The 20316-nt window shown below is 47.3% G+C and overlaps 1 protein-coding gene across 4 annotated transcripts; it reads left to right on the top strand.

Moving 5' to 3' along the window:
* The first annotated feature begins 102 nt into the window (after nt 1-102).
* On the top strand, nt 103-19921 carry KHDC4 (KH domain containing 4, pre-mRNA splicing factor). Of its 4 annotated transcripts, none has more exons than XR_013980193.1 (14): nt 103-242; nt 942-1182; nt 3157-3285; nt 4120-4199; nt 4712-4764; nt 6149-6315; nt 7427-7638; nt 8148-8208; nt 9054-9111; nt 10359-10609; nt 12384-12542; nt 14871-14955; nt 16335-16420; nt 18341-18404. XR_013980193.1 is itself a non-coding variant. In XM_080984653.1 (14 exons), exons 1-14 carry the CDS (start codon nt 196-198, stop codon nt 18538-18540), a joined length of 1848 nt encoding a protein of 615 aa, XP_080840779.1. In that variant the 5' UTR covers nt 103-195; the 3' UTR covers nt 18541-19921. The 4 variants fall into 4 exon arrangements, 2 of the variants coding, with proteins under 2 accessions (XP_080840779.1, XP_080840778.1); XR_013980194.1 differs by having other exon boundaries at nt 18350-18391; XM_080984653.1 differs by having other exon boundaries at nt 14843-14955; nt 18350-19921.
* Nucleotides 19922-20316: the final 395 nt, after the last annotated feature.

Raw genomic sequence — 20316 nt, 5'->3', positions numbered from 1 at the left:
CTTTTTTTACTATCGCTATGGTGCCAGGCATTCTCTCTCCCGAGCATCCTTTCACCGTCGCTACGACAACGAGCGGAAGTGACGTTTTCGGCGGCGGCGGCGGCGGCGGAGCGGAAGTGACGCGAGGGAGGGGAAGTTTCTCAGCAGAGCGGAGAAGGCGGCGGCGGCGGCGGCCTGGAGAGGGTCGTCTGAGCCATGTCAACGGGGAGCTCGGGGCAGCGAGAGCATGGGGCCCCTGGAGGGTGAGGAGGCCGCGGCTGCGAGGCCGGGCGAGAGGGGAGGCCGGGAAGGGAAAGTTGAGGGAGAGGGGGAGGGAGAGGCCTGGCGGAGGAGGAGGAAGAGGAGCCCATTTATGGGTTTCGCCCGTGCCGGGGTCCCCTTGAGGCCCTCCAGACGTCGCTGGACTACCAACCCCCGCCAGCCCCCAGCCAGCATGGTCGCGGGGATGGGAGTTGTGGTCCAGCAACACCTCGTGGGCCGCAGGTCCCCCACCCCAGCCTTATGAGATCAGAGAGGCTGTAAATCTACCTTAAACAAATACAGTGGTACCTCGGGTTACATACGCTTCAGCTTACAGACTCCGCCAACCCAGAAATAGTACCTCGGGTTAAGAACTTTACCTCAGGATGAGAACAAAAATCGTGTGGTGGCAGCACAGCAGCAGTGGGAGGCCCCATTAGCTAAAGTGGTGCTTCAGTTTAAGAACAGTTTCAGGTTAAGAACGGACCTCCGGAACGAATTAAGTACTTAATCCAAGGTACCACTGTATTGTCTTATCTTCTAAGGCTGCTGTTGCTGGGATTATTGAGAGGGCACTCGCGGCTGTGTTTTTGAGCCATCGAGATGTGTTACAAGTGCTAAGCCTTATGGAGTGAGGAGATCAAGGAACAGGCACCAGCCCCAGAGGGAATCTGAATGTTTAATTTGATTTTTCCCCCCAGGCGACGCAGCAAATGGGACCAGCCTGGCCCGTCTCCGGCTCTCTTCCTCCTTCCTGCAACCACGCCTGTGGCTGGCCGGCCTGTCCAGGGCAGCGGAGATAGCGTATCTGGGATGTCAGGGTCTGAGGGCTCAGCGGCCCCGCTGGGAGCTCTGGATGCAGCCGCTGCCGTGGCAGCCAAAATCAATGCCATGTTAATGGCCAAAGGGAAGCTGAAACCAACGGCGAATTCAACGGACAAGGTCAGTGGCTGGCAGGGTGAAGGCATCAGATTTCGAAAGCAAGAAGCCATTTAACTTTCATGACGGTTGAGAAAAGAAAGCTGTATACACACCATATATTTAAAGCACACCTCCATAATCCTGGGAATTGTAGGTTGTTACGGGTGCTGCGCTTTGTAGCTTTGAAGGTTAAATTTAAGTTCCCAGGATTCTTTGCAGGCAGCCATGTTCTCTGATGTGTACACAGCTGAAGTCTCAAATTTAGGATTTGGATTTGTTTACTCATGCTATTAACTATTTGCCCATTGTTTCCTGACGTCTGGCCAAATGTGTATTGGGGCATATCAAACCCATTGAAATTAATTGCAGTGGGTCAACATGGTTGGATATAACTCCTTGTGTTGGCTATCAGTGGGTTGTAATGAAGGTTTGTTCTGCAATCAGCGTACCCTTTTTTCATTTGTCCGCTTACCCTTTAATATGTATTGTGGGTAAAGTGATTTGCCTTAAGAACAAAACAAAATAGCAATTGTGAGATAGGCAGATCTGTAGCGACATATCACAAGCCACAAACAATGATATGAAAACAGTTCAAAATGAGCACATGACATCCAGCAGTACTGAAAGTAGACAGTGTTGACATGAAACTGATCAAAAATTAATTCATCAAGCCCAGCATTGCCATCAGATTTGTCCAGGCACCTTCCCTAAGAAGTCCCCAACACCTCCCTTAGGCCCCATTAAGATAAATACTTCTAAAAACTTTATTTTACTTGTGCCGCAGCTGTGGTCTTGAATTCATTCTGGACTCCGTATATGTTGCAGCGGGAGGTGGCTGCTGCCACAGACATATACCCCCACACCCCCATGAGACAACACCTAAGGCTATGGGCGGTCAGCCCAAGATAGCTAAGCTCTGGGGAAAGTTATATGGATTAAATTTAAAGGGGGTGTCTGGGACAAGATGGCACTTTGCTGTGAGTCTCCTTGAGCCTAGATTTAGCCCTGCAAAGGGACAATGAATATACAGTCATACCTCGGGTTACAAATGCTGTGAGTTGCGCATTTTCGGGTTGCGGACTGCGCCGAACCAGGAAGTACTGGAATGGGTTACTTCCGGGTTTCGGCACTTGCACATGCGCAGAAGCACACAATGATGTCATGCACAAAAACGCTGAATCGCGTCACGCGCGTGCGCAGACACGGCGCTGTGGGTTGCGAACATGCCTCCCGCACGGATCACGTTTGCAACCCGAGGTGTGACTGTACACAATGTATGAACTGCACAGCAAAATTAAGACTATAAAGGGTGAATGGGCCAGCCAGGTTTGTTTTAACTCTGTCATCCTTCCAAAGAAAATAATTTGGTTTCCCCTTCTTGTCGGTAGTGAACATTTTGGAGCAATCTGGACTGGTTGCATGAAATCTATCCCTTGGTTCAGTCGTATCTGCTTTCAAAACAAGTTGGCGAGGGTGGGGGAGGGATTTTAATGTACCAGTGGCTTCCCCTTTTCTCTTTGGATGCCAGAAAGTCTGGCTTAATAAGCGAGACTCTATTTTCTTAGCCTGTGACAGGGTTGGGGAGCCTCAGGCCCAGGGGTCAAATACAATGCTTCAGTTACAGCCATGAAACATCTCTAGTTATTTCTTATCGTAAGAAGACTTCCCAGCCTATCTGGGAATAGATGATTATCATTGTATAAGATGTTGTATTAGTGAAAGAAATGAATGTCTGTAACTGGAAATGCAAAAAGAAAAACCAAACCAAACCAAACAAATGCAACTCTTCAGACCTCTCTGTAGGCCCTTGGGACTCTCCCCAGGCCACACCTCTTGCCAGCCCTGCTTCACACCCTCATGGAGTATTTCTGTCTGGCTTGAATGTACCCTTGAACTCTGATCATGCCTCCTCCTTGCCCGGATGGAGAGGGGCAGGTGAGTGTGCAAAGGGTGGGGCTTATGTGTCTTGATGCCCATTGTCTGATCTGTTAACAGCTACAAGCTCCTGGAAAAGGACCGGCTGCGAGCAAAAGCAAAGATGATCTTGTCGTCGCAGAAGTGGAGATAAACGACGTGCCTCTCACGTGCCGAAACCTCCTGACGAGAGGGCAGACGCAGGACGAGGTCTGTGCTGCTTGTGGCTAATTGGTCCTATGGGTTTCCAGATGGCTCTGGGGTACTTTCCAGCTGATGTGCCTGGTGCTCCGGTTGAAACCCTGTCCGACCTTTGGAACAACCAGGTGTCAATAGCTGTTAAGCAAGTCTTGGGGGAGGCAGCATTAGTCCAGCTATTGGTCCATCTAGCTCAGCAATGTCAAGGTTGACTTGCAGCGGTTCTTCAGGGTTTCAGATGGGAGTTCTCTTCCAGCCTTATTTGATGCCAGGGGCTGAACTTGGGACCTTCTGCATGCAAGCAGACGCCTTGCCACTTTGCTTTGGTTCATTAAATATTGGCAATCCTAGCTAAATGGAAGCTCCAGAATCAGTGTATATCTGAGGTCCTTGTTGCATCATACATTTAAAGCAGCATTATATCACTTTGAACAGTCATGATTCATTAAAGATGGTGAGAGCTATTGGGAGTCAAAGCTACAGTTCCCAAAGTAGTTTAGCATTCAGTCCCTCTTTCCAGGGAACTCTAGAATTTGTTTCTCCGTACTGGAAATAGGAGGTCTTCTAACAGCTCTCCGTATCCTTATGTCATGACACATAACACAGTATCTTTATGTTGTGCAGATGGGGCCTGCTTAACAGTTGCTGAGGACAAATAGGTGGTGTATGAATGGGTAAAGGAAGGCTATTGCCTACAGGCCCGACTTGTGAGCTCCCCCTTGAGGCTTTCCAAGGGCTGCTGTAGGAAATTGGGGCTGCTGGACTACGTGAGCCTTTCTCTTGATTCAGCAGGGATTTTACTGCATTTCCCAATCTGAGCAATGCTTTGTCCCTTTGTATCTGCAGATAAGTAGGCTGAGCGGAGCCGCAGTCTCAACCCGGGGGAGGTACATGACTGCAGAAGAGAAAGCAAAAGTTGGACCTGGGTTTGTATCTTCATCAATTTCCTCCTCTGGTTCTCTCCAGAATTAAAAAATCTGTAGAAGAATGAGTTCTTATGGATTAGATATTGGACCTGAACGAGCAGACCAGCTACGTTTGTGTATTGATGTAATTTTGTAAGCTATGTGACTTGGCTGCTCACTTGATCGAGATGTGCAAAGTTAAAACTGCACAAGTCAAATGTTACTGGGTGAAGGAAGCAACAAGCAATCCTCTGTTCTTCCACCATTACTATACTTCAGTTTGCAAAACCAGGAGGACTCCCCCCACCACCACCACCACCAAACAGCTACCTTCCTGCAAATCCCTTTTAATGGGAGCAAACACACACACTGCCCAATGTCAAGGACAGAGAGTGCCCCCAAGTGCAGCATTTTATCCCCTATGAGGCTGACTACAGTTTATTCCCAGAGTCCCAGTAACATTGACTGCCTCCAGTGGAGGCCTTTGTTTCAGTTTAAAATATATAAAAAATATTACAATTTGTGTTTTGCAGAGATCGTCCATTGTACTTGCACGTCCAGGGGCAAACGCGAGAACTGGTGGATAGTAAGTAAGCTCTGATTCAACACCCTGGGTAGAGAATGGTTGTGTCTGTGCTGTATCTATAAAGCACATTATTTCCGTCAAAAGAATTCTGGGCACTGTAGCTTCTTCAGGGTAGCTGTGAATTGCAACTGAGGGATAAACCACAATGCAGCTCTTTAAGGAGAAGAATGTGTTTTAAATGTGCTTTTACGGTGTAGCGTGTACACAGCCGAGGTTAGTTACCGTATTTTTCGCTCTATAAGACACACCCAACCATAAGACGCACCTAGTTTTAGAGGAGGAGAACAAGAAAAAAAAAAATCTCTCCCTCTCTGTGCAGCGCCTCTCCAGCAAAGCAGGAGGAGAAATGGAAGGGGCTCCGTTTCATCTCCCACTTTGCTGAAGGGGCGCTGCGCAGCGAATACAGCGATCCCTCTTGCTGTTCTGGCTTCTGGGATAGCGTGCCAAGCCTCTTCAGGGCAGGAGGAGTGCTCCGGCTGTGCTCAAGAGGCTTTGCGTGGCTATCCCTGAAGCCAGGAGAGCAAGAGGGATCGGTGTGCACCGATCCCTCTTGCTCTCCTGGCTTCAGCGATAGCCGCGCAGCCTGCATTCGCTCCATAAGACGCACACACACTTCCCCTTACTTTTTAGGAGGGGAAAAGTGCGTATTATAGAGTGAAAAATACGGTAGTTCACTTGACTTAGTCACAGTTGGCCTAACAAGCACAGAGTTGTTATTAAATATGAAGTTGTGTTGTTGCTTAATTTTTTCGCTCGGCAGCCATCTGTTGGGGTTGCTGTGGTTGCTTCCAACATTATAAACCTTGCATTAAGCAAAGGGTTGTACTACATGACCATCAAGGCCATTCCCAGCTCTGTAACTGCATGATTGGAGTATAGGCAGCTGCCTTATGCTTCGGTCAGACCACTAGCCCATGCAGCTCAATATTGTCTACCCTGACTGGCAGCAGCTCTCCAAGCTTTCAGACAGGGAGTCTCTCCCAGCCCTGCCTGGAGATGCTGGTGGATTGGACCTTGGACCTTCTGCTTGCAAGATAGATGCTCTACCTCCAGGCCGCAGACCTTCCTCTGAAAGAGCCTGTCCTTGGGAAAATAAGGAGTTGTCTTATGCTGGGTCAGGCCCACTGGGTCAATGTAGCTCAGTACCGTCTACACTGTCTGGCAGCAGCTCTCCAGGGCTTCATGCAGTGTCCTTCACACAATCTTATAAAGCAGCAACAGCACCTACATGAAAACAGTTCAAATCCAACACAGATAACAGTTCTATATCCTTAATGAATAATGATTGTGAAATTACCCTAAATGTTTTTTTCTTCTTCTGTGGTAACCACAATGTCCCTTCTTTTCATAGGGCTAAAGTTGTTTATTTCTTTTTGCCTTACAGGAGCAGTAAACCGAATCAAGGAAATCATTACAAACGGCGTCGTGAAAGCTGCCACTGGATCCAGCCCAACTTTCAACGGAGCTACAGTTACCGTCTACCACCAACCTGCCCCCATCACTCAGCTGCCTCCCGCTGTTGGCCAGAAGCCCTCCTTCCAGTCAGGAGGAGTACGTATTGGCCAAGTCCTTGTGTCTTTACCCTTGCATCAGTGTTAGAAACTGAGATATGGAAGCTAGGAGCTAAATGGCACCTTAAACCTAGGCTATGGGTGCAACAATGGAATGTCTAGGCATTCTTTTTTTAATAACAAGAATACAAAGCTGAAAATGAATGAACTGCACTTAAAATCTTATGTTCATTTTTCACACGGTCTATTCCTCATACGAAGACTGCAAAAAACTGTAATAAAAACAATAAGACATGCTTCCCCTGCCTGCCCCGCTAAGAGGGTCTCTTCTCCAGTCTTCAGAGACTAGCTGGAGGCAGAAAAAAGGTCCTCCTTCCCTTCCACTGTGCAGTTTTAATCTGAAATCTTAGGCTCAGTACTGCACCCAGAGCTCAGAAACTGCTCACGTTAATGAAATTCTCTGTCACAAAACATACCTAGAACAATGGGAGTTTTGAACACTGCCTTACATTTTGCTTTACACCTGTTTGCCTGTTGAACTGTCCATGTCTGCTTCGTTTGATTCCCTTACCTAGAGGATTAAGAAGGCAGAGCCTGTACAGCTGGGCTCTGTCGATACCATCCTCTTAGAGAAACACGATGGAGAGAGGGGTTCAGCTTGCAGAAAGAGTGGAGACCTCACTGTGCCATCGGACAAACATGTAGCCAGTGTGGTGCCTGCCAGGTGATGTTGGACTACAGTTCCCATCGGCCTCAGGATGGTCAAGGATGATGGGAGTTGTAGTCCAGCAACATTTTGACAGCACCACACTGGCTAACCCTGTCTATACACACCTTATACTGAGTTAGACCACTCGTCCATCTATCTCTGTGTTGTTTACCCTGATTGGGAATGGCTCTCTAGGGTGTCAGAAAAGGTTCTCTCTCCCAGCCCTATGCGGAGATGGCAGGGATTGAACCCGGGACCATCTGCATGCAAAGCAAATGTTCTGCTACTGAGCTATGGCCTTCCACTGAAACAAGAACTAGGATGGGGGATTGCAGCCATAGCAGGTCATCTGGGAAGAGGGGACCTCTAACCCATTCCCACCCTTTCCTGATTCTAGTGTCAAATGCAACACCTAAGGGTGTGTCTCTCTCTGTGTGTACAGATGCACTATGTCCAGGACAAATTGTTTGTTGGCTTGGAACACGCTGTACCTACCTTTAACGTAAAGGAGAAAGTCGAAGGCCCAGGCTGCTCCTACTTGCAACATATCCAGATTGAGACCGGCGCCAAGGTGTTCCTCCGGGGGAAGGGCTCTGGGTGCATCGAACCCGCCTCTGGCCGAGAAGCCTTTGAGCCGATGTACATTTACATCAGGTAGGGAGCTGGGAGCCCGTTGGGCTTTGTCACCGGGAAGGAATTGGCTTTTTGAGTGCCATCCCAAGTGTAAAGGTGGGATGTCAAGTTTGGTAAGCTGGCTTAGTTTAATTACGAAGCCTTTCTGATCAGCTGAATGTGGGATGGGTAGCAAGCAGGTTGGGATTTACTAGCGGATCCCTGGGTGATTTGAAGCAGGTGAGCAAGGACTTCTGACTCCTAACACTGGAATAGCAGGGTTGGAAGTGAGCCCTGGGGGACATCTAGTCCAGTGTCCCAAACTTGATCTCCAGCTGTTTTTTGAACTACAGTTCCCATCATCCCTGACCACTGATCCTGGTAGCTAGGGATGATGGAAGATGTAGTCCAAAAACAGCTGGAGACCCAAGTTTGGGAAGCGCTGATCTAGTCCCACCCCCTGCTATGTAGGAACCTTTTGCCCATCTTCGCGAATGTCTGGAGTCTGACAGGAACGTGTGTGTCTGTGTGTTGTATTTCCTCTCCTCCAGCCATCCAAAACCAGAAGGCCTTGCAGCTGCCAAAAAGCTTTGTGAGAACCTGTTACAAACAGTAAGTAGGCCCTTCTTTTTACCGTTGCACTCTCTCGCCAAAGTCACGTGAAGTGCCCATCTCTTTCTGCACTTTATATACAGCTTTCCTGGCAGTGGTGGCTGGGGCCTGATGGGAATCTGAGTCCAGCATCCTTTGGTTGTGGCAGCCCCTGATGTCCCAGCAACGTGGTGACCCTCCTAGTGAAAAGGATTATTGTTGGGAACAAAGCAGCATGTCTTCCATTTTTTGCTAATTTGAAACCCTCCCAAACTGGCCAGCTGTCGTAGAATCATAGAATTTAGAGTTGGAAGGGACCACGAAAGCCAACCTGGCCCAGCTCTCTGCAACTTGGGGCTCAAACCCACGACCCTAAGATTAAGTGTCTCATGATCAACTGAGCTGTCCCAGCTGTCGTTATGGTGCAGTTGCTTAGCTTAGTAAAACGTCTCATACTTGGGAATCAGAGCTGATGGTTGAAACTGACTATTTGTGATTGTGCTGTTGTTTTAATGCAGTCTCCCCCAACCTGGTGCCCTCCAAACATTTTGGACTGCTTCTCCCATCATCCCCTTCCCATTGGCCCTGCTTGCTAGGGGTTGTTGGGAGTTGTAGTACTACAGCAGCATCTGGAGAACCACAGGTTCCCCATGCCCGATACTGAAGAAGCCCCTTCCCTGCCCCCAGACTGACTCCCACTTGTAGCATTGGGCAGTAGAACCAATCCAGACAGGAGGAGCTTAACAGTTTGCATACAACTAGGCTCACCTAACCAGGGCTATACGGTCTCCCACTAGAGCAGTCGGTTTGCATAAGTGTCCTTTATTGAAACCGAAGCAATCTGATCCCGCTTTATCTCTTCCAAGGTTCATGCTGAATACTCGCGATTTGTGAACCAGATAACCACGGCAGTCCCCATAACAGGTATGTATTGACAGCGTGCAACACTTAGTTCGGTGGTGGAGTGAGGATGAGAGATGGAAACCAGAGACTTTGGGGTTAAATTTGCCATTATGAAAGCCCACAGGTGGAGAAATGGCCTTTCCATTCCCTGCGGGGGGGGGGGGGCTGCATCACAATGGTGGGTGACGCAGTTCTCTGTTGCCACCTGGTTGCTCCCTGTTGTGCTTGCAAGGACAGGGTGGGGAACCTCCAGCTGGGGCGGGGGATTATAGACCTGGAAATAGCTAGGCCTGGAGGGCCGCATCTGTTTTTCTTGTGTTACCCAAGCCACACACCCTCTGCCCAGACCACACCTCTGCACGGGCCTTGCTTCATATACCCCTTGAGTGCTTTTGCCTGGCTGGAATGTGTCCTTGAAGTCTGGTAATGCCTCTTGTTTGCCCGAATGGAGGAGCGAGAGGGCTCTGTGTGTCTGCGTGTAGAAACTAGCCTGTTGTTGTTTAACAACCCTCCCTTCACTCTTACGGTCTCGGAGCAGGTTACAACAATTAAAATACAATTTTAAAGACAGTTTGAACAGTTTACTGTGTAAAATTTGGATTCTTTGCTCCACCTGCTTTTCTTTCTGTCCCCGCCCACATGCCCACCAGCATGTTAATTTTAAATTTAGTTTAATTTATTATTTATACACCGCCCATCTGGCTGGTTTTCCCCAGCCACTCTGGGCGGCTTCCACCAGAACACTAAAATACAATAACCTATTAAACATTAAAAGCTTCCCTAAACAGGGCTGCCTTCAGATGTCTTCTAAAAGTTTGGTAGTTGTTTTTCTCTTTGACATCTGGTGGGAGGGCGTTCCACAGGGCGGGTGCCACCACCGAGAAGGCCCTCTGCCTGGTTCCCTGTAACATGGCTTCTCACAGCGAGCGAACCACCAGAAGGACCTCAGTGTCTGGGCAGATGTTAATTTGGAACACCTTCCTATTTCGTATCAGACAGTCACCATCACTTTTCAGCATCCATTGAAGGCTTTCCTTTTTCAGCAGGCCGTCTAAGAGATATTTTTATTTCTGCCCCAGGTCACACACTGTATTGGGTTTGAAACTTTTTATGTGTGTTTATGTAAGAATTTCAACTCTTTATATATATGCAGTGGTTTTCTGTATTTTTACTGTTTTGTGAAATTGCCTTGACATGCTTCAATAGGAAGTAATTCATGTATAAAATAAATAATAATTATTACTTTCTTTGTCTCCCAACCCCCATAGGGTTTGCACAGCCCGCAGCTTTAACGACTGTCCCTCCTCAGCCACCGTATTACCCCCCCAGCGGCTTTCAGGCAGGCTACCCTGTGGTTCCGCCCCCTCAGCAGCCGGTACAGCCTCCTTATGGGGTGCCAGGCATTGTGCCTCCTGCGGTTCCGTTGGCGCCAGGAGTGTTAGCACTACCCACTGGAGTCCCACCTGTGCCCACCCAGTACCCGATTACGCAAGTGCAGTCTCCCGCTAGCACTGGCCAGGTAAGGCAGGGAATGTTGCCGGAAGACTGGTGAGGGGGCACCCAGTAGTGTCTAGGGCAGTGTCCTTGAATCCCCAGAGATTGTTGGACTGCTACTCCCATCATCTCTGACTGTTGGTGAAGCCGGCTGGGGATGATGGGATTTGTAGTCCAGCAACATCTGGAGACGCAAGGTTGAAGAACACTGCTGTAGGGGTGGCTATTGTTATTTTTTAGACTGTTTCATAGACGCTTTAAATTGTTTTTCAGAAGTTTTTAAACCTTTTTTTTAAAAAAAGTTTTAATTGTAGTCTGCTTTATGGGTGAGATTGCCACCCTCTCATCTTTTAGGAGGTGGCTTCTAAGCAGTTTACAAGCGGTAATAAAAAAAGGTTTTTAACCGAAACCACACATAAATGAAACATACAGTAAAACAACTTCATCAGAATGTGAAAATAAACATTGGCAATTAAAATGCACAATGAAATGAGCCTGTTAAAGCAGCACAGTGATTAAAATGGCAATTAAAGCAGGACATTCAAACCCGGAGATCAAAGGAATGCAGGTGTGCCTTCAGGAGCTGGCAGAATCCTAACACAGCTTAGTGGGGGGGGGGCCTCTTGTATTTTAGCAGGGGAGGGGAGATTTGATAACATTAACATGTGGAGTATATCTCTTGGAGTCTGAATGAGAGGTTATCAGATTTCACATCTTTTTCTCTCTTTTTAAAAATCAAGGTCATGCTGAGACTCTTAATCTCCGGTTCATAGGTTTGAGCTCCACATTGGGCAGAAAGTCGCTGCATTGCAGAGGGTTGGACTGGATGACCCTTGTGGTCCCTTCCAAATCTGTGATTCTGTGATGTGTTGCAGGCGTGATGCATTACTCCATTCTGGGGTGGGGGACTCACCTGCCGTGGGTGGGGGTAGTGCAAGCTGCCTGTTCGTGGTAAGCCATGGTGAGCCAGTAAATCTGGGTTCTTGTTTATGTGAGAAGTGCACACAGCATCAGGGAGAGCATTCGGTTTTGCGGGGTGTGAGCCTTCCATTGCTCCAATTACAGGGGAAAGGTAAGGAGGAGCCTCGTAAGGAATCCAGACGTTCTCATTGGTCTCTAAAAACATGAGCTGGGGCCCAGCACAAAAATCCCTGCCCTTCTAATTTGAGCACTGATTGGTGGAGAGAGAGAAGGACGCATGTAGCTAAAAAGAGAGCTTGGCTTGGGAGCCTTAGCAAGGGCAGATCTGACCAAATAGAGCAGTGCAGAGCTGAGGCCTCGACTTGCCTTTCACAGCCACAAATGTAGCCCCATGGAAGCAGATTTAGTTAGTGGTTGGTTGTGGGAAGGGGGCTCTGAATCTGGGCTGAATTGTGACCCCCTGTAAACAGTAGCTAAAGGTGCCCATCACAATTGGATTTGACATTCTTTTCATATATTGCGTTGTTTTACCTTTTCGTTTGTTGGTTTGGAGTTTACTGGATATAGAAAGAACAAAACACAGACAATATAAGTACAATAAATACATGTTACTGTTTCAGTTGTTGGTGCTTAAGAAATTGCTTTTCTAACGGGCGATTTTATTGTCTCAGATTGCTCCCGCGTTTCACAGGAAGCGATTTCTAAATGCAATGAGATTGTGTGCGTGTTTCTAAGATACATTTTCGTTTTGTTGTTACTTGTATTTTTTAACCGCTTTGGTGTTTGTCCGCAAAGGGCAGCAAAGGTGGGCTACAAATGTGATCGGTATCGAAATAACAGAAATAACCCCTCTCTTCTTTTGCCTGCGTGGTTTGTAGACGCCGCTGAGCGCCCCTTTCCTCCCGGCCGCCCCCGTGAAGACGACCTTGCCGGCCACCACGCAGCCGCCAGGTCAGCCGCAACCCCAGCCGGGCCAGAAAAGGCGTTTCACCGAAGAGCTGCCGGATGAGCGGGAATCTGGGCTGCTGGGATACCAGGTGGAGTGACTCCCTGCCATTTTACTGCCTCCCCTGCCCCTCTTTCCTTTGGTCACAGAGCTGGGTTTTTTCCTCAAGCCTCTATGGGTCAGATACGGTAGAAGCTAGTGTTCCTCAACTGCCCTGCCATCAGGTGGGCCCTGGAGGGTCAGGGCCAACATGCTGCCAGTTACTGGAAGCCGCAGGATGGGAGAGATGCTCTTTTTCTCGGCTCCTGCTTGCGCATTCCCGACTGCAGCGTCTGAAAACGGGGTGCTGAACTACATGGACCACTGACATGATTCATCAGGGTCATCTTAAGTTCCCCATCACCTTGGCCAAAGAAGGTGCTGCGTTCTTTGGGATAGGCAGTTATCCCTAGGCAGGCTTTGCGTTCTCAAGCGAGGTGCCCAGCAAATGTTGCTGGACTACAGCTCCCATCGTCACTGGCCGTTGGCCATGCTGGCTGAGGCTGATGGGAGCTGTAGTCCCAACATCACGTGGACCCTTTTCCAGGAGTCCCAAGCAATTGCTGGGAGAGGTGGTTTGCCAGCCAAGAGGTAGGACCCTGATTTCTCATGGTTGTTACAAAAAGGAACCTTGTGACACTTTAAAGCGGTGGTGAGAGAACATATAGATTCCTGATGTTGTTGGACTCAACTCCCAGAAGCCACGGCCTAGTAGTCAGGGCTGATGAGAGTTGAAGTCCAGCACTATCTAGAATGCCACAGGTTCTCCACCCTGCAGTAAAAGCAGAGAGAGTATTCATCACAGCCCATTCCTGATCTCGTATCTGTCTGAGCTCTGACCAGGAAGCTCGGAAGCCGTACCACATGAATTCCTTAGCAGTTTGACCCCCTGTTGTTTACATTGTCCCCTATCCCAGTGACCTTCGAAATATATTTTGCCTTGCTACCTGCACCATTGAGGGACCCCACTAGCTGTCCCAGTTTGCACCTTACTCTCCACTGGGTTTTGAGGCTTTGTGGTGATCGAGGATGGAGTGTTTTTTCCTTCCAATTTCAAACTTTATAATAGATGCCACTATTTCCTCTTTGTTTGTGTTCCATCTCTAAACTAGGCTTGTAAGTAAGTCAACACAAGTGACTAGCCTGCCTGCCCACATGTGGGATGGGCCATAATTGAAATAAAAAGGCGCATTCGTTTGAACTGAGAAGGTTCCAGGTTAATAATAATAAAAATATAAATTTTATTATTTATACGCCACCCATCTGACTGGGTTGCCCCAGCCACTCTGTGGCATCTCCAGTTTAAAAGTCACATTGGGAGAAGAACTTTCTCTGTCTGAGATCATGGAAATCTGCCAGTCAGAGCGGGCTGTGCTGGCTAGATGGTTTGGCCTGGTCTAAGGAACCTTCCTTTGTTCTCATAATAAAAGGCAGTGGCTAAGATATAAAGAGCCACTGAAAATTAGTGCTGAGTTTACAGTGAGCAAAAATACTGACAAAGAAGAATGTTCATAGAAGATCTTGATTTAAACTAAAGTGAATGGTTAGTTAACAGAAACAGACACAGGTGATGATGCTATATTTCATTTCAAGAGTTGGAACGGAAGGGCCTGTTGGTTTTAGCAGGCACCTTCCTCTGTTCTGACCTGGTGTAAGGCAACTTCCTCGTTCCATACTTAGGTGAGTCATTTGTGACATTTGGACAGCTCGAAAGGAGAAGAAGAAAAGGGAACCAGCTCTGTTTTCTCAACCTCCCTGGCAGCTGTTCTTACTTGCCGCAGGTGGCACAGGCTGCTACAGTCTCAGTTATGAAGCTGGTCTGAAAAAGCTGTTGAGTCTTAACAGCCCTTTAAAACAAAAAACTGATCCCTGTTACCTTTTCCTATGGAAGAGAAGTAAATATTCCACACACCTGAGTTCAAATCCTGGAGTGGCACAGAACCTGAGCTGTGTGTTGAGAAATCCCCCCGTTCAAACCTCACCTTGGCTTTGAATGACACCAGCCTCCTTAGCGATTTGCTCAGCCTCAGCCTTCCCATCTGCAATATGGAAATAACGAAGCCTGGCCTACCTTTCAAGGGCTCTTGAAAGGATTGCACAGAGTATCTTAAGCCACGATACACTATGCTCATGCTCCCAGGTGGTTTGGGCATTGTTGTGCAGCAAGCTTTCCAGTTTACCATGTGCAAAATGCACAGCGTTTTAAGAGGCCCAGAAAAAGAATGGAAGCATGGCCTGTAATGGTGTGTAGAGAGCAAAGAGACTGGGCCTGCTGCAAGTTTTCATTAAGGAGCTGATAGCTTGTGTCATAGTTTTAGATTTGCTAATGCCGCTGTGTTTTTCTGCTCATAGCATGGACCCATTCATATGACTAATTTAGGTACAGGCTTCTCCAGTCAGACCGAGATGGATGGAACGGGTTCGAAGCCAGCAAGTTCCTCAGGAAAGGAGAGAGAGAGGGACAGGTAGGTTGTGGCCGTGGCGCCCGGCTTTGCTCTGGTACAGTTTTGAGTGGGAACTGCAATGAAATGTGTTTCAGTGTGGAAGTGCTCCTCAGGCCCTATCACTAGGGGAAGTGAGGTTGCTGAGTTTTGGGGTATTGTGAAAAGACAAATATATATATAGTTGTAGACCATGTAGTTAAATTTATTACCCACCCTTCAACTGCAGCTTACTACAAAATTTAAAAACAGGACATATTGCACATGACAGTACTAAGCTAGATGGGATCAATGAGCCAACTTGTTATAAGGCAGGTTCCTACAGGTTTTATCCAGCTAAGAGTAGACCCATTGAAATGAATGGACCCGGGTTAGTCACGGTCCTTCATTTCAGCAGGCTCCTCTGAGCCTAACCATGGGAGAAGATGGTCTTTTAAGCAACCTGGTCCCAAGCCAGTGAGTCCCAATTGGGAAGAGTTCTTCTTGCGCTCAGGTCCTACATACAGGCTTCCCAGAGCCTTCAGGTTGGCTGCTGTGAGAACAGGATGCTGGACTAGATGGGCCTCTGGCCTGATCCAGCTGCCAGGCTCTTCTTATGTTCTTAAACCATTTATTTATTCCACAGGATTTATATATTGCTTAATCCTCAAAACCTCTTAGCGGTTTGCAAACAAATACACATTAAGAATACAGTGGTACCTTGGTAGTTGAATGCCTTAGTTGTCGAACAAATTGGCTCCTGAATGTCACAAACCCAGGAAGTGAGTGTTCTGGTTTGCGAACATTTTTTGGAAGCCAAATGTCCAACACAGCTTACGCGGCTTCTGACTGTGTGCAGGAAGCTCCTGCAGCCAATTGGAAGCTGCGCCTTGGTTTTTGAACTGTTTTGGGACTCCCAGATTAAATTCGAGAACCAAGGTATGACTGTACTGATAAAATAGTATGAAAACAAATTGAGCCACAGAATTTCAAAATAAAAATTTAATCTGCAGTCTTAATACACTTTAGTTTTGGAAATATGCATTTGGACACCGCTTGAGATGCCGTGGACAAATTTTCATGATGATGGAGGAGCAGGTTTCTGTCAACGTTTGTATACAGCTGGACACCATTTGGAAGGAAGATGGCGGGCTGAACCTTTCAAAACTACACTGATACTAACCACTGATTTAAGAACTGCCCTGAGAATCTGCACTTAGAATCCCCTTGCAGGGCCAGATGCGATACTGCTGGGTATAAAATAGAAATTCCATATGTGGCTAAGTTTGCCCATGCAAAACAGTTTTCAGCAGGGGCCAAAAATAATATAAAGAAGGCACCTGCCTGATATAAATATTTAGGGCTTTAAAACCAGGATTTTTAATGGGTTGAATAAGCTTGAAATGCTCTTTGTTTCCGAACAGGCAGCTGATGCCTCCACCGGCCTTACCAGTGACCGGGATGAAGGTGGAGCCTGACGACCGGAACGGGTCCTTAGTGGGCAGCAATGGTGAGCGTGGGCGGCCGGGAGCCGTGACTTGTACTTGCATTCCATCAGCCGGCCTAGCTAACTTTAGGCTGTTCTTCCCAGTGTCACCTCCAGGTGCTAAACTCTTATGTGCACAACTTACTTTCAGTTCCCTGTCTTCTGAGTTCTGTTAGTAGCTAGGAAAACTAAAACTAAGAGTAAATCAAACCTTTATTCTTACATGAACTCCAAAGAGTAAAATTACAGAGTGGTAAAGCTAAGGGTACAATTTGTCTCTGAAAATGCACACACCCTTAAAGACCTGGAGTTCCCAGGAGCTCCGAGTGTGAATGTCCTTCCTGTTCCCACAATGCACAGCTCTGCAGGGAGAAGCTTCCAAATACCACCAATCTCTCTCCCATGGATGCCATGTGGAGGCCCTTGGTATGAACACCGCCACATACGAAAGAGCAAGCATTTAAAACATGGCACCCGGGCTTGTGTAATCCGCAAAGGTGCCTGGGCAGGAGGGCAGAAAAGGGGTGAGAGCGGACAGAAGAGGAGACCCCTGCTTTGCACACACAAAGGCCTCTAATTCAATCTCCAGGTTAGACTAGGAAAAAGACTCCCTGTCTGAAATCCTGGAAGAGGCTCTGCCTAGGTTGATGATACTGAGCCAAATGGACCATTGTTCTGACTCAAGGGAGCTTCCTCTGTTCTTCTTTAAATCAGCCCTTTGTTTTGAGCCAGGAGGACTGGAACCTTACTTTATTTTTAGGGGAGGGGCTGCGGTTCAGTGGTAGAGCTTTGCATGCAGAAGGTCCCAGGTTCAGTCCAAAAAGGCATCTCCAGGTAGGGCTGGGTGATGTCCCTTGCCTAGTTTCTATGTTCCTAAGAAGGATGAGGAAGCTGTAAGTCATCCTTCACCAACCTAGTTCCCTCCAAATGTTTTGGATGAAAGCTCCCATCAGCCCCAGCCAGCCAGATATGAGTTTTACATCTGGAGGCACCAGACTGGTGACAGATGATGCAAGCCATCCATTTCCAGTTCTGATCAGGAGAGTGGGCAGAACAATAGAACTTTTTCCCTTCTGCACTTGGATCTGCTGTTCTTGGAGCTAATGCTTTTCTTTGCTCAGACACCGCAGGGAAAAGAACAGTGTCTCCTTCTCAGGGCTCAGGGCTGTTGCTTTGGTCTGATTTGTGTACCCAGCATCCTAGCCCTCCTTCCCAGTTACTGCTGCTTTCCCTCTTTTTCTCTCTCTTCCTTACATCCTCCTCCACCAAGCAATACATCATACTCCTTCCTCCTCAATACCCAGAAAAGCAAAATTCTGCATTTCAAGCAGGGAACCTTAGCTTTTCCTGTGATGCCAAGTGAAATTGACATATAGTCAGTTGATTTCCGCTCCTGTGCTTAGGTGCTCAGCGTGGCTTTTCTGCTGGTAGGACATCCAGCTTGAATTGGAGACTTCTAACCGGGAGACATAACATAACACTTCTCTCCCCCCCCACACCCTTTCTTAAAAGTTTCCCTTTTTAAAAAAGATAGTTGGACACTTTCAACCAGCTCCTGTTTTTTTTTTTTAACATGTTGTTCTTTAACGGTGAACTTGCAAACCCTGTTGCCTCATTTTTGCTAACTTGACTTTTCTTTGTCTTTTTGTGTTTTTCTTTTTTTTCTCTCTCTCTCTTCTGTGTTCTCTTACATGGCTCTGACGGATCACACATGTGCTGTTTGCCGGTCCTGTATCGCCTGACCTCCCACCCGGGGTGACCGTTGTTGGCTCTGTGACCTCAAAATGGTGTCCGACTAACTTTTTTTTTGGAAAAAAAAAATACATTAATGCCTCTCATTTGAATTAACATGTTTTTGGGGGATATTTTTTACCTTTCTCTTTTATTTTTTCCTGGGGCGGGATGTCTCTCTCTTTTTTTTCTCTCTCTGTTCATCATCATTAGATCACCCAGCTAAGAAGATGAAAACCGGAGAAAAGGGATTCGGCCTGGTGGCTTATGCTGGCGACTCCTCGGATGAAGAAGAAGACCACGGGGTTCACAAAACCGCAAGTAGCTACTCGCAGACATGGAGCTTAGGATACCAGTACCCCTCGTCGCAGCAACGGGCAAAGCAACAGATGCCATTCTGGATGGCACCTTAGCTGCTGCAGCTGCAGTTGCCTCCGCCACCTTCCACCTGTTGTCTCTCTCAAGCAATAACACGTGTATATTATCAAAGAATCTCTGCAAAATGTACATCGGCCCTGACCTCTTTGCACAAGCTTCTGAGATGCAGTATGGCCCTTTCTGTGCCAGGGGCTCTGTTTTTGTGTTTTCGTTTTATTTCTTTAAAAAACAAACAGACAAAAAGAACTTGCTATTATATCAGCAGTGGACTCCTCCATCAAAGGCAATTTGAAAGCTGCAGGCTTAACGGAATACAACTGCAGATAAACAGTGTCAGCATTACACTCGCAGGGAATGTCTCCATTATCTCTCCCTTTCTCTCTTTTAATGCCCCCCCCCCCCCAGCTTATCATGCACCTGTTCTTGGCTTTGGAAAAGAAGCCAGCCAACCAGCGAAGTTCAATAACTTAAGCCTGCTGCTGTTCTGCTTGTATTTCTGTTTTATAACTGGATTTTACTTTTGTGTGTGTGTGTGTGTGTGTAATGCTTGGTCTTCTAAATAGGATTGGGGTGGGTGGGGGAAACCTTTGCCTGAAAAACCTGTTTCCTGAAAATCACCTTCTTTAAAATCTCTTTCTGTTGGTCTCTTTTAAAAAAAAAAAATCCGTAATGCAGTTTTCCAAAACAACTTCAGAATTATTTTGGCAAGCGGGTGGTTTGTTTTCTTCTTTGTCTCTCTAATTTCATTTGGCCAAGTCACATTTGTCAGGGAAGACAATGTATTACTTTTTCTCCCCTTGCTGTGGGGTGGGGGTGGTTTTAGTAGTAGGTGTTAAAATCTCGAACCGGTCCTCCTGAGGTCATTTTTCTTCACCCCGTTGTGCTTGGATCTTCGACCGGCCAGCGTGTCGTTACTTCTGCAGCAATGGCATCGTTGCAATCTCGTTCCGTTCCGAAAAACCACCTCCAACCAGACTTCTTTGCTTTGTGGCTGTCTTGCTGATAAGAGATGCATTGAGCTTGGGACATCTTTGGGTGTTGGTGACCTGCAGCCACGGCCGAAGAGGAAAACACAAAACTTGTGGGATTGTTTTATAGCGACTCAAAACTGTAGCGGGCTCTTTCCTGGGCCTGTTAGGCTGCTATCAACCAAAACACTTGCAGTCCAGGGCAGAGACGGAGGGGGCACCACTGGACCTGAAATTTTGCTGTCTTGTGTTCAAAGGGCAAGTAAAATTTTGAAGTATTGGAATAAGTGTTGGAGGTGTTTCCCCGCCCCACAGAAAATGATCTGGTGGAGCTTGCTTTCACTTTAAAAAAACAAACCAACAACCACACTATTCTCTGATTTTGTTTTTCTATATGTTGTAAATAAATTCAAACCATAATTTCATTATAAATGTACAAATAATTCTACTTGCTTCTCCAGGTTCTTGTTTTTGTTTGGAAAGTCAGCCTTGGGTGTATGTGAGCAAAACGCCAGCCCACACTATCAGCCCTGAAAAGTTATTTGTGGCTTAAGAAAGGACCATTTCTTTTTCATGGAGCATAAAGCCTTCAGTGGCTACTGACCAGGCTCCTCCGCTGTTGGAGGCAGTCTGTCTCTTAATACCAGGTGATGGGAATCGCAGGTAGGGATAGCCCTTCTTGGGGGCTTCACATTCAGGCATCTTATTGGCCACTTGAGAGCACAGGATGTTGGTCTAGATCAGGGGTCAGCAACCTTGTTTCAGCCGTGGGACAATCTACCGTCCCTCAGACCATGTGGTGGGCCGGGTTATATTTTTTTGGGGGGGGATGAACGAATTCCT

The sequence above is a fragment of the Podarcis pityusensis genome (genome assembly GCF_964106645.2).
Source record: "Podarcis pityusensis genome assembly, chromosome: 16".
NCBI lineage: Eukaryota > Metazoa > Chordata > Lepidosauria > Squamata > Lacertidae > Podarcis > Podarcis pityusensis.
The sequence above is the reverse complement of the archived record's forward strand: the minus strand, read 5'-3'. Positions and strand labels throughout refer to the sequence as shown.

Coding starts and splice junctions, on each gene's coding strand:
- KHDC4 (XM_080984652.1), top strand. CDS start 196: ATGTCAACGGGGAGCTCGGGGCAGCGAGAGCATGGGGCCCCTGGAGG. Junction 9,112..10,358: donor CACGGCAGTCCCCATAACAG/GTATGTATTGAC, acceptor CAACCCCCATAG/GGTTTGCACAGCCCGCAGCT. Junction 10,610..12,383: donor CTCCCGCTAGCACTGGCCAG/GTAAGGCAGGGA, acceptor CGTGGTTTGTAG/ACGCCGCTGAGCGCCCCTTT.